Source organism: Populus alba, chromosome 10 (genome assembly GCF_005239225.2).
Source record: "Populus alba chromosome 10, ASM523922v2, whole genome shotgun sequence".
In the NCBI taxonomy this organism is placed as follows: domain Eukaryota; kingdom Viridiplantae; phylum Streptophyta; class Magnoliopsida; order Malpighiales; family Salicaceae; genus Populus; species Populus alba.
In genome coordinates this window covers 20,913,597-20,927,297 of record NC_133293.1, presented here as the reverse complement: position 1 = coordinate 20,927,297, position 13,701 = coordinate 20,913,597, and the positions used below count along the sequence as shown (strand labels likewise).

The 13,701-nt window shown below is 38.3% G+C and overlaps 1 protein-coding gene and 1 long non-coding RNA gene across 4 annotated transcripts; one reads left to right on the top strand and one right to left on the bottom strand.

Moving 5' to 3' along the window:
• Positions 1 to 677: 677 nt before the first annotated feature.
• LOC118060043 (transcriptional activator DEMETER) lies at positions 678 to 13,584 on the bottom strand. Of its 3 annotated transcripts, none has more exons than XM_035073137.2 (20): positions 13,429 to 13,583; positions 12,243 to 12,954; positions 10,072 to 11,838; positions 9,604 to 9,966; positions 8,686 to 8,776; positions 7,229 to 8,582; positions 6,992 to 7,071; positions 6,750 to 6,834; positions 6,566 to 6,657; positions 6,424 to 6,492; positions 6,255 to 6,291; positions 6,072 to 6,154; positions 4,861 to 5,292; positions 4,353 to 4,389; positions 4,201 to 4,258; positions 3,813 to 3,952; positions 1,775 to 1,840; positions 1,496 to 1,610; positions 1,373 to 1,411; positions 678 to 1,222 (listed from the first exon to the last, which is right to left on the bottom strand). In XM_035073137.2, exons 2-20 carry the CDS (start codon positions 12,796 to 12,798, stop codon positions 1,110 to 1,112), a joined length of 5,577 nt encoding a protein of 1,858 aa, XP_034929028.1. In that variant the 5' UTR covers positions 12,799 to 12,954; positions 13,429 to 13,583; the 3' UTR covers positions 678 to 1,109. The 3 variants fall into 3 exon arrangements, 2 of the variants coding, with proteins under 2 accessions (XP_034929028.1, XP_034929029.1); XM_035073138.2 differs by having other exon boundaries at positions 12,243 to 12,949; positions 13,429 to 13,581; XR_004689379.2 differs by lacking the exons at positions 678 to 1,222; positions 1,373 to 1,411; positions 1,496 to 1,610; ... (2 more) ...; positions 4,201 to 4,258; positions 4,353 to 4,389 and having other exon boundaries at positions 5,153 to 5,292; positions 6,072 to 6,153; positions 6,253 to 6,291; positions 13,429 to 13,584.
• On the top strand, positions 1,477 to 9,095 carry LOC118060044 (uncharacterized). Its single transcript, XR_004689380.2, has 5 exons — positions 1,477 to 1,617; positions 1,684 to 3,515; positions 4,881 to 5,275; positions 6,568 to 6,669; positions 7,005 to 9,095. It is a non-coding gene; the product is annotated as an uncharacterized lncRNA (long non-coding RNA).
• Positions 13,585 to 13,701: the final 117 nt, after the last annotated feature.

The following is a 13,701-nucleotide window of genomic DNA, read 5'->3' as shown; positions in this document are numbered from 1 at the left end:
AACGATTATACTGACCGAGATGAAATTGACCGAGCTAAGTATTTTAGCTTAATTTAAGTTATCGAGTATGATTTCTTCGTGCTGTGTCTTTTGAATTCTGAATGTGCGTGCGTGTGTGTGTTTGCAAATATATCGTTTATAAGAAGTTAATACTAGCAAGTGTCTAAGCAGAACGATAGTTTAGGTTTTGCCTTTTTCTTAGATATTTGCGTTTGTGGAATGCTTGCATGTTTTTGATATGTTCTTGATTGATTTGATGGATTGTTTGAAGTAGGTGTATTGGTCTGTTAATCTAATGAATTAATTGTGTCTGGCTTAGCTATGAATAGCTGAACGCCGAGGATTATAATTTGCTTCTGTTTTCTGAGCAAGTGAATCAGGTTCATTGTTAACTGATTTAATGAATTTGAGTACCAGTTGTTTAGGAATATAAGTGTCTTTGAAATTGGGTCTTAAAATTGAGATTTGATTCCCATAAATTCTAGAGTCTTCAAGTGCTTAATCGATGGATGTTCGTGACTTCTGTATGTTTTTGAAAGGCCAATTAATAAATACCCTTTTATTGTCTTCGCGTGGGAGGGGTGGTTGATATCGATTACTTATTGAATAATGGCTCAATTTTGAGCATGGTTTGGGAAAAAATCAGGCGAGGGAGAGGGAGATTTGCTTCCATTCACTAATTTTTGAAAATAGCTCTGCTTCGAGCATGAATTGAAATAATTTGAATGGGAGAAGTGTTGCTTACATTGACTCGTTTTCAAAGAACGGTCCTGTTTTGAGCATGACTAGAAAAAGGCATCATAAAAACTAAGACATCAACTAAATATCACTAGCCATGCTATACTACATTTTCACATGGAAAATTCTTTCAGCTGTGCTTGGATCCTGTAATTGAGATAGCATCAGCTCAACCCCATTAACGATGCTATTGTACCGCTTCACTTGAAATTTGTACCCAACTTGGATCTTGTAATGCATCTCATGTTAGAGGAAGAACACTTGAATCTACAACAGAAAGTTAGTCACGGATCTTTCTTCATCACTAAGCTAGCTATGACATGCTGGTCAGAACTATTGCTATTAAACTTCGCATCTTGCTCTCCTGCTTGTCATTTTTTCTCGTTCTTTGTCTTTACCAACCTACTTGCAGGAAAGTGTAATCTTGCCTTAAGAGGACGGGGTGCTCTTGTTTTCTGGTCGAACCCCCTCACACAAACAAACCCTGAAAATAAAGTTTCACCAATCGAAAAAGTCAAGCTTACTGAATTTGTCAAGTATACGAGACTAGGCTTTAAACAAATACCCATTATGACTAGCATAATGTCTTTCAAATGTCAATATTATATTAACTACTGAAAACAGCATTTGATACCTCTCCAAAAGCAGAACTGGATTCCTTCCGTTGAAAGTCCTGACAGAAATAATGAGTTATTGTTAGCCAGTCTTTTACTTTATAATTTAGTTGGCCTGTCAATGCACTAATCTTGTCTTGTACCTTTAAATATTGATGATACAGAGGTTCCAAAGTAGACAATTCGTCTCGGCAAATTCCATATCAATGATCTTGGAACATCGATTGGGTTTAAGCTGGATTCGTGATCTGCAAACATCTGCAAGGTAATTGTAGTCACTTGATAATCATTTATTGAAAAGTTAAATGACTTTAAATTCTGGCATGCATAGGATGGGAAGGGTTTCCAAATCAGATGTCAACTTTCTGCGGTGGTAGAATTCACAGGGAATAGGCGAATTACACAGTTTTGGTGGTATTTACCTCGTTCACTTGAAAGTATGTTCCATTCAGTGGGAAGCTTCCTCTCATTGCTGTTCTACAAGGTATCTGCATGTACGGTAATACAAACATCAGTAAGCAAAACACATACTTAACTAGAATGTAGAGTTCTTTTCTTATGAAGAGTTAGTTGTTTGTTTGATTTCTTTCTAGATAAAAAATGATCAAGGTTTAGAATCCTTGGTTAACTAGTTTTTTAGATTAGATTAGATTATTTTAATCTTATCTTTATCTTATAATCTTATATATGCAGAATTATATTCACAATTGCTTTGTGGTTGTGTTTTCAACAATTGGTATTGGATAACAGTTATTTAACATTTTTTTTTTTGGTGTGTTATTTGACACTTTTTTTTGTGTGGTTTTTTATTTTTAAGCTACAATCAACTTGTTTCGTGCTATCAAAATAGTGCAGACACGATGGGAGACCTTCAAATAGTTAGAGGAATTAAGAAACTTAGCAACCAAAAATGAGGTAAGATAGGGAAGCACCCCACCAATAATAGCAGAAGTGGCATACCTAATGGGATAGAACCCATAATTGGCATACTAGTAGTGAATTTGAAAAGATGGTGAAAAGTCATCAAAAAGAGGGAAACATTTGTTCAGGAGGTAGATGCCACAACTGCAGGAAGAATGGTCACATGAAGAAAGATTGTTGGCTCCACAAAAGGTCTACAGAGAGAGAAATGCTACTATTTTCAATTCAAAAAGGCAGGTTGAGAATGAATGCGAAACTGAAACATCCTTTGTCATAGAAGAGGAGGAATTAGCATTCACATTAACAACTATAGATCGAGATCGGGACTAGGATTGTGATTGTGATAGTGATCATGATAGTAACCAAAACAAGGAGTGAGACCATGACCATAATCTTGACTATGATGAGTCACATATTGATGATCATAGTGCCAATACAAAGATAGCAAGGGAAGGAAAAATGTCTTGAATATTGTGATGAGTCTGATGACTATAATGATGCTGAAAGGGTACCAACACATAAAGTGAAGCTATGAGCAAAGTTGGTAGGAAGGAAGTGGCAACCCTTGAAGAGGAAAAAAACATTGATAATAGCCTCTATGTCGTTGAGGGAATGTAGATGCAATGAGAGGTGGATATCCAGTTGTAATAATTGCTGAAGACACCGAGCAAGAAGCTTTTTAACAACAAGAGCGCAAGAGATCTAAGATGCAATTAGAGATAGATATCCAGTTGTAATAATTGAGCAAAACGCTTTATCAACTCTCGTTGTTAATTAGCATAGGGGTGCTTTTAAGATTGCTGCCCTCAAAGCTCCTGGTTTTGGGGAACAGAATAGCCAGTACCTTGATGACATTGCCATTTTGACTGGAGGAACTGTTATTGCAGATTAGATGGGGATTGCCTTGGACAAAGTAGGCAATGAGGTCGTGGGACATGCTTCTGAAGTGGTTCTTACCAAGGATACAACCACCATTATTGGTTGTGGAAGCACCCAAGAATTAGTAAATAAGAGAGTTGGACAAATTAGAAATCTTATTGAGGCTGCAGAACAAGACTATGAAACGGAGGAGCTCAATAAAAGAATTGCAAAACTATTGGGTGGTGTTGCAGTGATACAGGTTGGAGATGAGATAAAAAATTCTGAAGAGAAAGGAGAACGGAAGCTGATGTTGGGGGAGTGTTAACAATCAACATCAGCCAGGAGTTGTTTTTCATAGGAAATAAAAGTCTGCAATAACTGGTAAGGTTAGATTTATAGTTCCTTTCTCATTAGGAGTTAGTTGTTTGTTTGATTTCTTTATTAGATAAGAAAAGGATTCCTAGCTCAAAAAGGATTTATGTTTACTATCTTTTTTAACTCGTTTTTAAAATTCCTTGTTTGTTTAGACTAGATTAGTTTGATCTCATCTTTATTTTATAATCTCTATATATAAATAAATAACCAGGGTTATGTATGCAGAATTATATACATGAATATACATAAATAAGAGAAGTGGGTTCAAAATTGCTTTGTGGTTGTGTTTTCAACAAAACTCACCAGAAGGGTTCCTCTTACTGTTTGTGAATTAGCTTCTCTGATACTATTGCATGAAAAACATGTCTTCTCATCGCACAATTTGTTTGGTTCTCTGGACTGGCATTGTTGGTCTGGTGGCTCAATAGAATTTGCAGTTTCACCTAATAATAAGATATTACTCAGTAATACTACAAGATAGTGCATTCTTTTACTAATACCATGAGCATTCACTACTTTGTGTCCCATCATATAAGTAGAATGGTTGCTACTTTGCTATCACAGGTTTATATAAATGAAGCTTCACAATATGCTCTTAACATTAATTAGTTTATATAAATACACTATAGTTAGTCTGAGTTTCACTTTAGGTGTCGTTGAAACCATTGAAAGTCACAGGTTTTGTGCTTACCTGGTGTCCATATTGCTAGAAGGTATGGACTAGGATCATCAGGTTCTCTTCTATCCATCTGCAAGTTTTATAAAGTGGTTTGGTGGCTGTTAAATTAAGCATGTAGTTTCAGGAGAATAGAAAAAATTTTAGAAAATGGAAGAAAAACTAACCCCCTCAAGGAGAGGATGTGAATCTGGAAGTTCATACCTGCGTAACATCAAGAAGACAAAGTATCAGATGCATTGTTGAGGACCTCATCCATGGTCCAAACTCCCTCTCAGCAAATTATACTAATTATTTTGATGTGGTTTATAGTGTAAAATCTATGCTTTCTGCCATTATTTTTATACCTGGGTCATCTGTTCTCATTTCCAAGTACTGCTTTTGCATGAAGTGCATTGTGCCAAGAGTTGGGTCAGTTTATCATATGATTGAGATGATTTTTGCTAAGCTTCTATAGATTGAACGAATCTATCTTTGATTTATCGAGCTATTTGCATGTTTCTAGTAAATCATTCTGTGATTGGTTTTGAGCAAGGATAGAGAAGAAAATTGAATTGTGTCTGTGTGTCGGGGGTAGTTATCTTTATGAAACTATTAAGTGCAGGGACAAATAAATAATCTTAAAAAGTTGGACAAACCAAGTTCCGGCCCTGATTATGAGAAGATTTTACTTACACTTGGTGTTCTGTCCGCAGACGACTAACATTCTTCAATTTGGGTGTGGGTATAGAAGCATTTGGATTCAAAGCAACTAAGGCCTTGGACATGTCGCCCTCTTGGAGCTCCAAGTTTGTATGCATGTAATTCTGTAAATTCTCAGTGAACTCTTCCATGTTCAGTTTTATTGTGGGTATTTCGTCAGGATCTTCGCCAAAATCCTCAATATCAGTCTCTGTTAATTCAGCGTTCTCTTGATCTGGTGTTGCTGGCTCTTCAATAATGGGCACGCAACTGCCAATATCAGACCCGTGTCTTTTATGTGGGTTGTCGTCAGGTGGAGGTAATTGCATGGGATTGATACCTATGCCGGGGCTTCTTTCAGGCATAAAGGGAACAGTTGAAGTTGTTATACCCTTCTCTTCTGGTCCAGGTAATGCAAGCCTCGCACTGCATCAAATAGAGCTCACATTTACAAAAAAATGTGATTTTGAGAAAATGAATTTTAACTTGGCTAATTGCTTCTCTTGTTATCCTATCTGTTGACCTCTTTCACCAATTATTTATCATCAGACTCTCTTTTACTTTGTTTTCCCTCCAATAACTAGGGTACATCAAAGATCAGACGGGCATTATATATTTTTTAACCTCAAAGCATTGGTAAAAAACTCTATATACCTATGATGGGAAGGCATTGCTTACCCAGTATGATAAACGATGACAACATGTTTTTCCCAGGATTTTCTTCAATGGAAAACTCTTATTTCAAACATCTTCCCCAAATTTCATGTTTCCCAAATACTGCCTAACTCTTAAATTGAAGTAAATCGTGGTTCTGATGTGCAACTAACTCGGAGGCTACAAATCCTTTTGGGTCATATATTGTATATTTCTAATTGCAATAACTTTCCTCCATCCTCTGCTACTTTATTGCTGCAAGTGATCAGTCAAACCACAACAAAAATAAAATATCTTGACTAGTTGCTATCGATGTCCCCCTCGCTACCTTTTTATTGCTACAAGTGACCAATCCACCATCTACTGTCTTGTATATTTTCTTGTACTTGTGTTGTTTATAAGTTATCACCAAGCTAATTATGTTTCATGTGACTACGCAAATGTTCAACTTTGCAATGTTTTAAATTTCAAAATAAATGTTCTGATGGCTAGCATCTTAATGTTCACTTGATACATGCTGGTGGCAGTACAGCAGAGATAAAAATGCAAACCTTGCAAAGGCACTTGCAAAATGTCTACATTCTGCTCTCATGGGACATGCATTACAGTTGGGTCTACTCTTTGTGCAAAAAACCTGCATAAGCATTGAAGCATGTGTATATTGATGCTTTTTTAATGCACAATTACAAGTAATAATCCAATTAATATGTTATTGAATGCCAAAATGAGTATACCTTTCCAAATGTGATCATCTGGTAATGCAATTCATACCTGTAACCCCATAGAAAAAAAACCAGAAATCAGCAAAATTTTATCTGAATAAACAAAAAACCATTATTTTTATACATAGAAAGTACAGCTGTCAATGAACGGAATGGCTCTAAGGAAGAATCATGTGATTACAATGTTCTTTGATCTAGTTTGCACAATCTTGGCCAGAGATATTTCTGAATTGACTCGAGTATTGGGTACCTAGAGAGAATCTGGTTAGTATTTTTTATTAACAAGGAAAATTTAGTGTCAATTTGTGATATTTAACACTTACAGTTCTAGGAGGTGCAACTGAAGTGACTCTGGTAGTGGCTGGAGAGGGACCCATCCTAGTCGAACTGCGATTCTCCCGACATTTGTGTCAACCTTGAACAACAGGTAATTGAATCATTTGAACTGTACAAAGTTGCTATCTCTTGTCAGTTCAACATTATATATTGTTTAGCCATGAAACTCACTGGAAAGGCAAGATGATGAAGTGTCAGGAGCCTCACACACTCCACGCTTTTCAACCCCAACCCCCTTATACTTAGCAGATAATCCCTGAAAATTTCAGATATTTCAGAAACTGGGAAACATATTTTGTTATCAATGAATTATTTGCTGTTCTTTGGCTTAAATGTTGCTAGGAGTAGTTTCTTATTGACAAGGGAATTATCAATATTTATGAGCAGGAACTCTAATATTTGGGATGACTTACTTTGCTTTGTCAGGGGGCACATCTCTTAACCATTCCAAATCAATGCTTCCGTGTTCCCTTACCAGTCGGTTGAGGAATTCCTGCAATATTGTGCACCCATTATCAACATGTTTTATGATGCCTTGAGTTCATGCAATCCACCAGCAGGAAAAAAAAGGGGAGAGAGAGAATTTTCACAAAGCCTTTTAAAGCTGAATGAAAGGTTATTAGGGCTTGAGGTTAAACATGCCAACATACCTGGATTCGTTCTGCTAGCATGTTATTCATCCCTCTTTCTTTTATCGCATCAGAAATCTCCTTGACTCTAGCACTTCGCACTGCTTCATAGTCCAATGAATCCATCGTGTCTTTGGCTCTCTCTTTTCTTCCATTTGCCTGCACTTCCTTCCTTAAACTATCCCAGTCAAATGCATCCTTTTTCTCACCCTCCACTTTTCCTTTTCTTGCTTTTGAGGTGATTGCATTTGCCTTGAGGTTTTCCCTGTCATTATGATGTACTTTCTCCTTTGTATTTGGGTCAACCACATTGTTTTCTAGAGGGGTTTGCTTATTCACTGAAGTGATTCTCTCAACGTCAAAATTGTTTCCTGTGAGGCCTGAGACTTGCTGCCTGTAACTGTTTTGCTTCTTAGGCAGTTCTTCAGCAAGGTTTACAGGTCCGCCAACTGACATGCTTTGCCATTGCAAGGTCTTGTTCCTCTCATCAACTTGTCTTTCATGGCAAGACTGAGAGCTGCGTTGTCCATACCTTGGCAGCTCATATTGTTTGGCAGCAGTTTTACCCACACTTTCTGCCTCTTGTGCAACAGCTTTGCTTGTGCAGGTTGCAGCCTTTTCTTTGTCGAATCTGGAAGAATATGACAGCCAAGAAGATATGTTTTCTTCACTGTACAACTTGAAGCTTTCTGCTTGCTGTACATTGGATTGTGAAGTCATGTGTAGCAACCCGTAGTCACTGCAAGGAACCACTTTCCCTAGCATCTGTGGATTGCAATAATCGAAATGCTGATTATATGTAGAAAAGCAGTTCAGATTACCTAATCTTTCCAATCCAGGTCCTGGCTGCCTGTTTTGTATATCTTCTGCTTGTTCATTTTCATGCCTGGATTCCTTATGAAACAGTGAGCTCCCACTCTCACAACCATAAAATTCTCCTAGCAAGGTGGGACTCTCCATTTGTAAAAGATCCATGAAAGATAAATCATCATTCATGCTAGGTTTGCACCCAGTAGCAGGATCTTCTGCTTCAGAGTTGGAGCCCGAGTAGGATCTGACTCCATTTGCTTGGACAGTTGAGGAATCAAAAGAATCTTGTGATAATACAAATTCTTCCTCCAGGCTGTGACTTTGTGGCTCTACCATGCCTGCTCTTTCTATAAACAAGGTTTCAGAGTCTTTCTGAGGATCTGCTGATCCATGGTGTGTCACGGAGCTTTGATTGTAGAGTGGATCGCTGTTCCATGTGATATCATTTGGGTTTAGAATGCAGGTATCGGGTTCTTCAACGACGATGCTTGTCCTTTCTCTGTCACAGGCTCCACTGCTTCTCAACTTCAGAGGAAACAATGAAGCTAGAGACATGAAGGCAGAGCTGCAAGGTGGGAAAGTAGTTGAAGATTTTGTTCAGTTCATGAATTGAGATAAATTATCATGGCTTATCTGGTCTTGAAATTAAGATGAAATGTCAAATTTACCTTGACAGATGATCTGAAACATTTTGAGTTAGGAAAACTCCTATTACTGAATCGACAACTGATCCCTTCCATTTTGAAAAGCGCCTATCTCCTGCAAAGAATGTTATTGCATTCATACGTGCAGGTGACTGTCTATTTGGTTCACTAAGAAAGGGGATTAAATTGTATTTTCTTTCTTGGTATATCATTGAGGGATGTTGTCTGTGAGTTGCAGAGCTGGGGGCTTCATTGCACCTAGGTTTTCTCACCAGAAAACATTAGTAAATGTGTTAATGGACTTTAGAACAATTTAGCATCTGCAATTAAATCTTTCCAGTAGGTGAGTTCGGCAACTCAAAAGCTCCCCAAAATTGTAGTGCACTGGTTTATATATTTTTTCTGTACTAAGGAGGCAGCATGTGCCTTTTGCAGTTCCGTTTTTATATTATCTCGATAACAATACCTGATTATGCTTCACTACAAACTTATACAAGTTTTTTTACCAAGAAAAACTGGTACTAAAAGAGTGAGCTGCTAAGTGGTGGGAAACTTACTGTTGATTTTTTCTTCCTCATCAAATAATTCTTTTCTCCGAATTGTGCTTTTTTTTTTTTTTTTCATGGGTGATGGTGCTTCTTTTGCATTTGCAACATTCTATGTAATGTCTTTGTTCATTTGTGAAGGACATGCATACGTAAATAAACAAACACTTGTACATATGCATGTTCAAATGTAAGATTCAACATGTCTGCAATATGAATGCTCTATCACTTATGATAACTTTGAAGTTGTATGTTTGTGAGTGGAAGCAGCATAGCATAACGACTCTTCATCAAATTGGAAGGCACTAACAGTATGTATGGTTCTCTCTCCCTCTCTCTACTGTTGGACTCAGTAATAATCTTGAACATGTTGGAGCAAAAGTATAAGATATTGTACCTTGCACGAGATGCATTCTTGCAATGAATGAATCAACTCGCCCATGAAAAACTTTTCTCTCTTCCCCCCACCATTGCTCCTTTCCCTTGTCAGTTCCTTCAAGGCCTTGACTTCCTTCTTTCCCCATCAGCAGTTTCCATACTCTGTCTGACTCTGGGTCAAGATCTACTTTAGGCCTTGGCTTGTGTTTCTTGACAACTTCAAACCCATCATAGGGAACAAGTTTGCCATCTCCTTTGTAAGGAACAAGTGCATTTTGCTCTTTGTTTTCTATTTTCCTGCTCCCTGCATTGAGACGGAGGCCCTCCATCTGGTATATGATTTGTTCTATTGTAGAGGAGAAAGTCTGCTTTGCTGGTCGCCCTGCATTGGATGTCAAGAGTGGTTGCTGTCGTTATGGTGACTAGAACATTTTAGGAAGTTACCTGAACCCTTAAAGCATTGTAATATATAATAAACACGCCATACCTCTTCTCTTTGCATATGGCTGCTGATGAACTTTCAAGTCATCCTTTGGTTCTTGTGGAATCTTACCCTTTTCAGATGGAATTGATATGGGCACAGTAGCTCCGGACATTTGCTGAATTCTTGACATTTCAGCGTTGCAAGTTTTGGGTTGCAGTTGGTTATCCGATGCACGGCTTGTTTTGAGAGACGTTTGTGAAAGCCTGTGAGAAGTTTCTATAGTGATGGGGCAGAGGGGGTTTTGGACCTGAGTCGATCCATTAGTCTCTCCCAGCATTTCTAGGCATAAATGTGGTTGGGCTGAAATACATTGCTTTGGAAGGTTCTGCAGAGCCAAAGAGTGAACATACCACTCACCAGGATATTTAACTTTTGAAGCAAAAGAAGATATGCTGTGTGTGTTTGTTTGAATTCCATCCTCTGTTTTCTTTCTTTTCTGGGTCTCTGAATATCCAGAACCTGGAATGCTGCCATTTTGGTCATATCCATCAGTCAATGAGCCCACCGGATATGCTGTACACGGGTTTGTTTTCTTAATATGAAAGTGTTCTCTCTTGGATCCTCTGCCCTCAATTAAATAAGGTGTTATCTTTTGTACTGATTGAGGGTTATTCTGAGAAGTTATTTGTCTAGTCCACTCTGGTCCTTTTTCTGGAAACACAACCTGACCAATTCCTTGTGCATTGAGGTTTAATTTCTCCACGTGCATGTTTTTTCTTGGAGTTAGTTCCGCTGCCACTACTTGTATTTCTGAAATTGATATATAGTCACCACGTGGCTGATTCATAAAAGGTGTCTGGTTACTTGTAGCACCTGATTGCTGGTTTTCCACCAGTAACCTATGCTGTTGGCTCATCTGTGAAGTTGTGGTGCTTAAATCTGCCACTTGAAGACTTGCATTCAGATCAAAAGTCCCTCTTTTTTTATTCAGCATGTCCTGCTGAGCAGCTGCATTACTGCAGCTTCTGTCCGTTGCAGTTTCCAAATCAAACATCAATGCTCTCCTACATGATTTTGCACCAGCTGAACTGGATTGCGTAATCTCTACGGTGGAGTCTGCATGTTGATTTGCTGATTTGTTTAGGTCTTTCTTGCGCACATACTTTCTCTTTACAGCATGGGTATTTATGGTCTCTCCAATAGAATCTGTGTGTTGAACTACTGATTCATCCAGGGCCTTCTTGCGCACATACTTCCTCTTTGCAGAGCTGGGAGGTGCAGTATCTACGGTAGATTCTGTAGGTTGAGTTGCTGGCTCTCTCAAAGCCTTGCGAACATACTTCCTCTTTTCAATTGGCTTCTCCTTGGGATCAGTAATTTTTGTGGTTGCGGCCTTGGGAGTCCTCTTCGGCTTGCCTTCCACAATCACCTTGGGCCTATGCTTTCTTCTCTTTTGAGGTTTCTGCTGTGGTGTTCTATTAAGGTCGATGCCTTGTGCATTTGCTGTTGCTAGATCTTTTGCTTCCTCAAATGGTGTAGATATGACAGCGGATGATGAGTCTGTAATGTTGCATGAGAGCTCCTTTGAATTATGTTGATTGGCTTCGTACTCTTCGAATATGACTAAATCAGTTTTCTCCTTTTCCCCACTTGAGTTTTTTTCTTGCGAGGGACTTGCTGTTGCAGAAAGCCTACTCTCCAATCTCTTGCACTGATCCGGTACTACCGTGGCCAATTTAAAAGAGGTGGTAAAATATGAGGCTGCATCAGCTTCCAATCTTGGTGGAAAGTTTAGATCATAGTTATGAGGGCAAGGCATCATAGGTTCATCTGCATAAAGTAATTTCTTAAGAATCATCTAGAATGAGATTTTGACAAAAAAAGAAGGCTGAAACAAAAATGCAAGTAATGGCAGAACGAAAGCTATATATTTTTCATACATGTCTCTTGTTTTCTATCTTCCTAATATGTTTTGATTCTTGAAACCATGACAGAACTGTCATTTAATCTGTAGAATGCTCAAATTCCCTTGCTTATATCAAGTACATGGTAATTGTCTTTCTTCTGTATAAATAATATTGAAATCTCATGCTAATTGACGTTCTGCATTGAACTACGCTATGTCAAATTGATTCGATGCCATATGACATGAAAATGGAACGAGCAGGTCGCACATTAACAGCAGTCTCTTAAAACAAAACATCTTAAAATGAAGGACTGGTATGATCACTTACAATTGGGTTCCTGGGATGAGAAATAGTTGCTACCCAAATGCCGTGAGCCTGAGCAGTGAGTTTGGTTTCCGAGCAACAAATTGGGTTCTCTGTAATTGTTGATTTGGGGATGCAGGTTGGGAAACGAAGGCCTCCAAACCACGCCTGTGCTTATACCAGGAGGTGCCATCGGAGAGGTAATTGTAGATATATTTGAATGGTCCAAAATATTTGCTAATAAACCACTGCCCAGACCTCCAGTTTGACTCTCGATATAATTGCGTGGAGTATTGCTCATTCTTTTCACCTCTTCGAAACCTGCATTCCTGATATTATCCCCGCCATTTCTAAACAGTTGATCAATCTGGTCAGTATGCTGGGCCGCTCTGCCGTAATTCGACACATCTTGTACACATCCATCGGCAAATCCGGCCAGTTGCCAATTCGTTCTGCCCTGGAGGTTCCCTTGCCCGTCAGCTGGCATCAAATTGGATCTTGTTGGAACGGGCTTCTCTGGCGTTGCTGGTAAGAACGAACTCAGAATCAATCTTTCTCCATAATTAATCCTTGAACCCATTCTACCTGCCAACTGTTTCTAGCTTTTCGTCGGCTTCCCTGCTCCAGTCAGTGATTCTGTCCCACCGATTGGGTTCGAGTGCCTAAAGTTTGCGGCGAGTCATCAAATTTCATTGATTTAGCCATCTTCTTTCTTGCTGCATTGCCTGAGCCTTTCCTGCCAAAAACCCCAAACACATTTTTCACTCAAATAAATTCCTACCTAACATGCCAAACATGAAGAATCACATAGAAAAGACTAATAGAAACCGTAATTAGAATCTATGTTATAAATGTACAGACATCATTTCACAGAAAATTCTTAATAGCTAAATTTCAGACTACCTGTATCCATCTGTTTCTTGTAAAACATGAAAAACACATGATGACAGTATATAATAAAACAAAAAACAAAAATATCATTTAACTTCTTTTTTTTCAAAACAAGATTGACCAAATCTGCATAAATTAACTGAATTTTAATCCTTGGTTAAGATTACGGGTACCATAGAAACTTCAATAAAATCTCCAAGAAATCTTCCTGTGATATGCGACAACAAACATGCAATCACTCTACTCGTGGGGGTCAAAGAAATAAAAAATAAACAGTAACTGTAAAAAAATAAACATTCATGCACAGCACTGAGCTTACCGATCTGTAACCGAGTCAGTTGAGAATCCTTAAACGAGTCAATGCCGGAGAATGACCAGTCTTTAAGGTTGTAAGGAGGGAAAGAGAGAGAAAATGAAGTGAGAAAAAAGAATGGAAAAGAAACAAACTTTATTTCGTATGTTATATAAACATATAGACTAGTTTGGGGCACCCCCTCTTTGTATTTTTATAAAACGGGCGCACCCCACCTTCGGCAAAGACTTGCAAATCCGAATCTTGACATTACTTTCCTCTTATTTCTTGCTATACTTT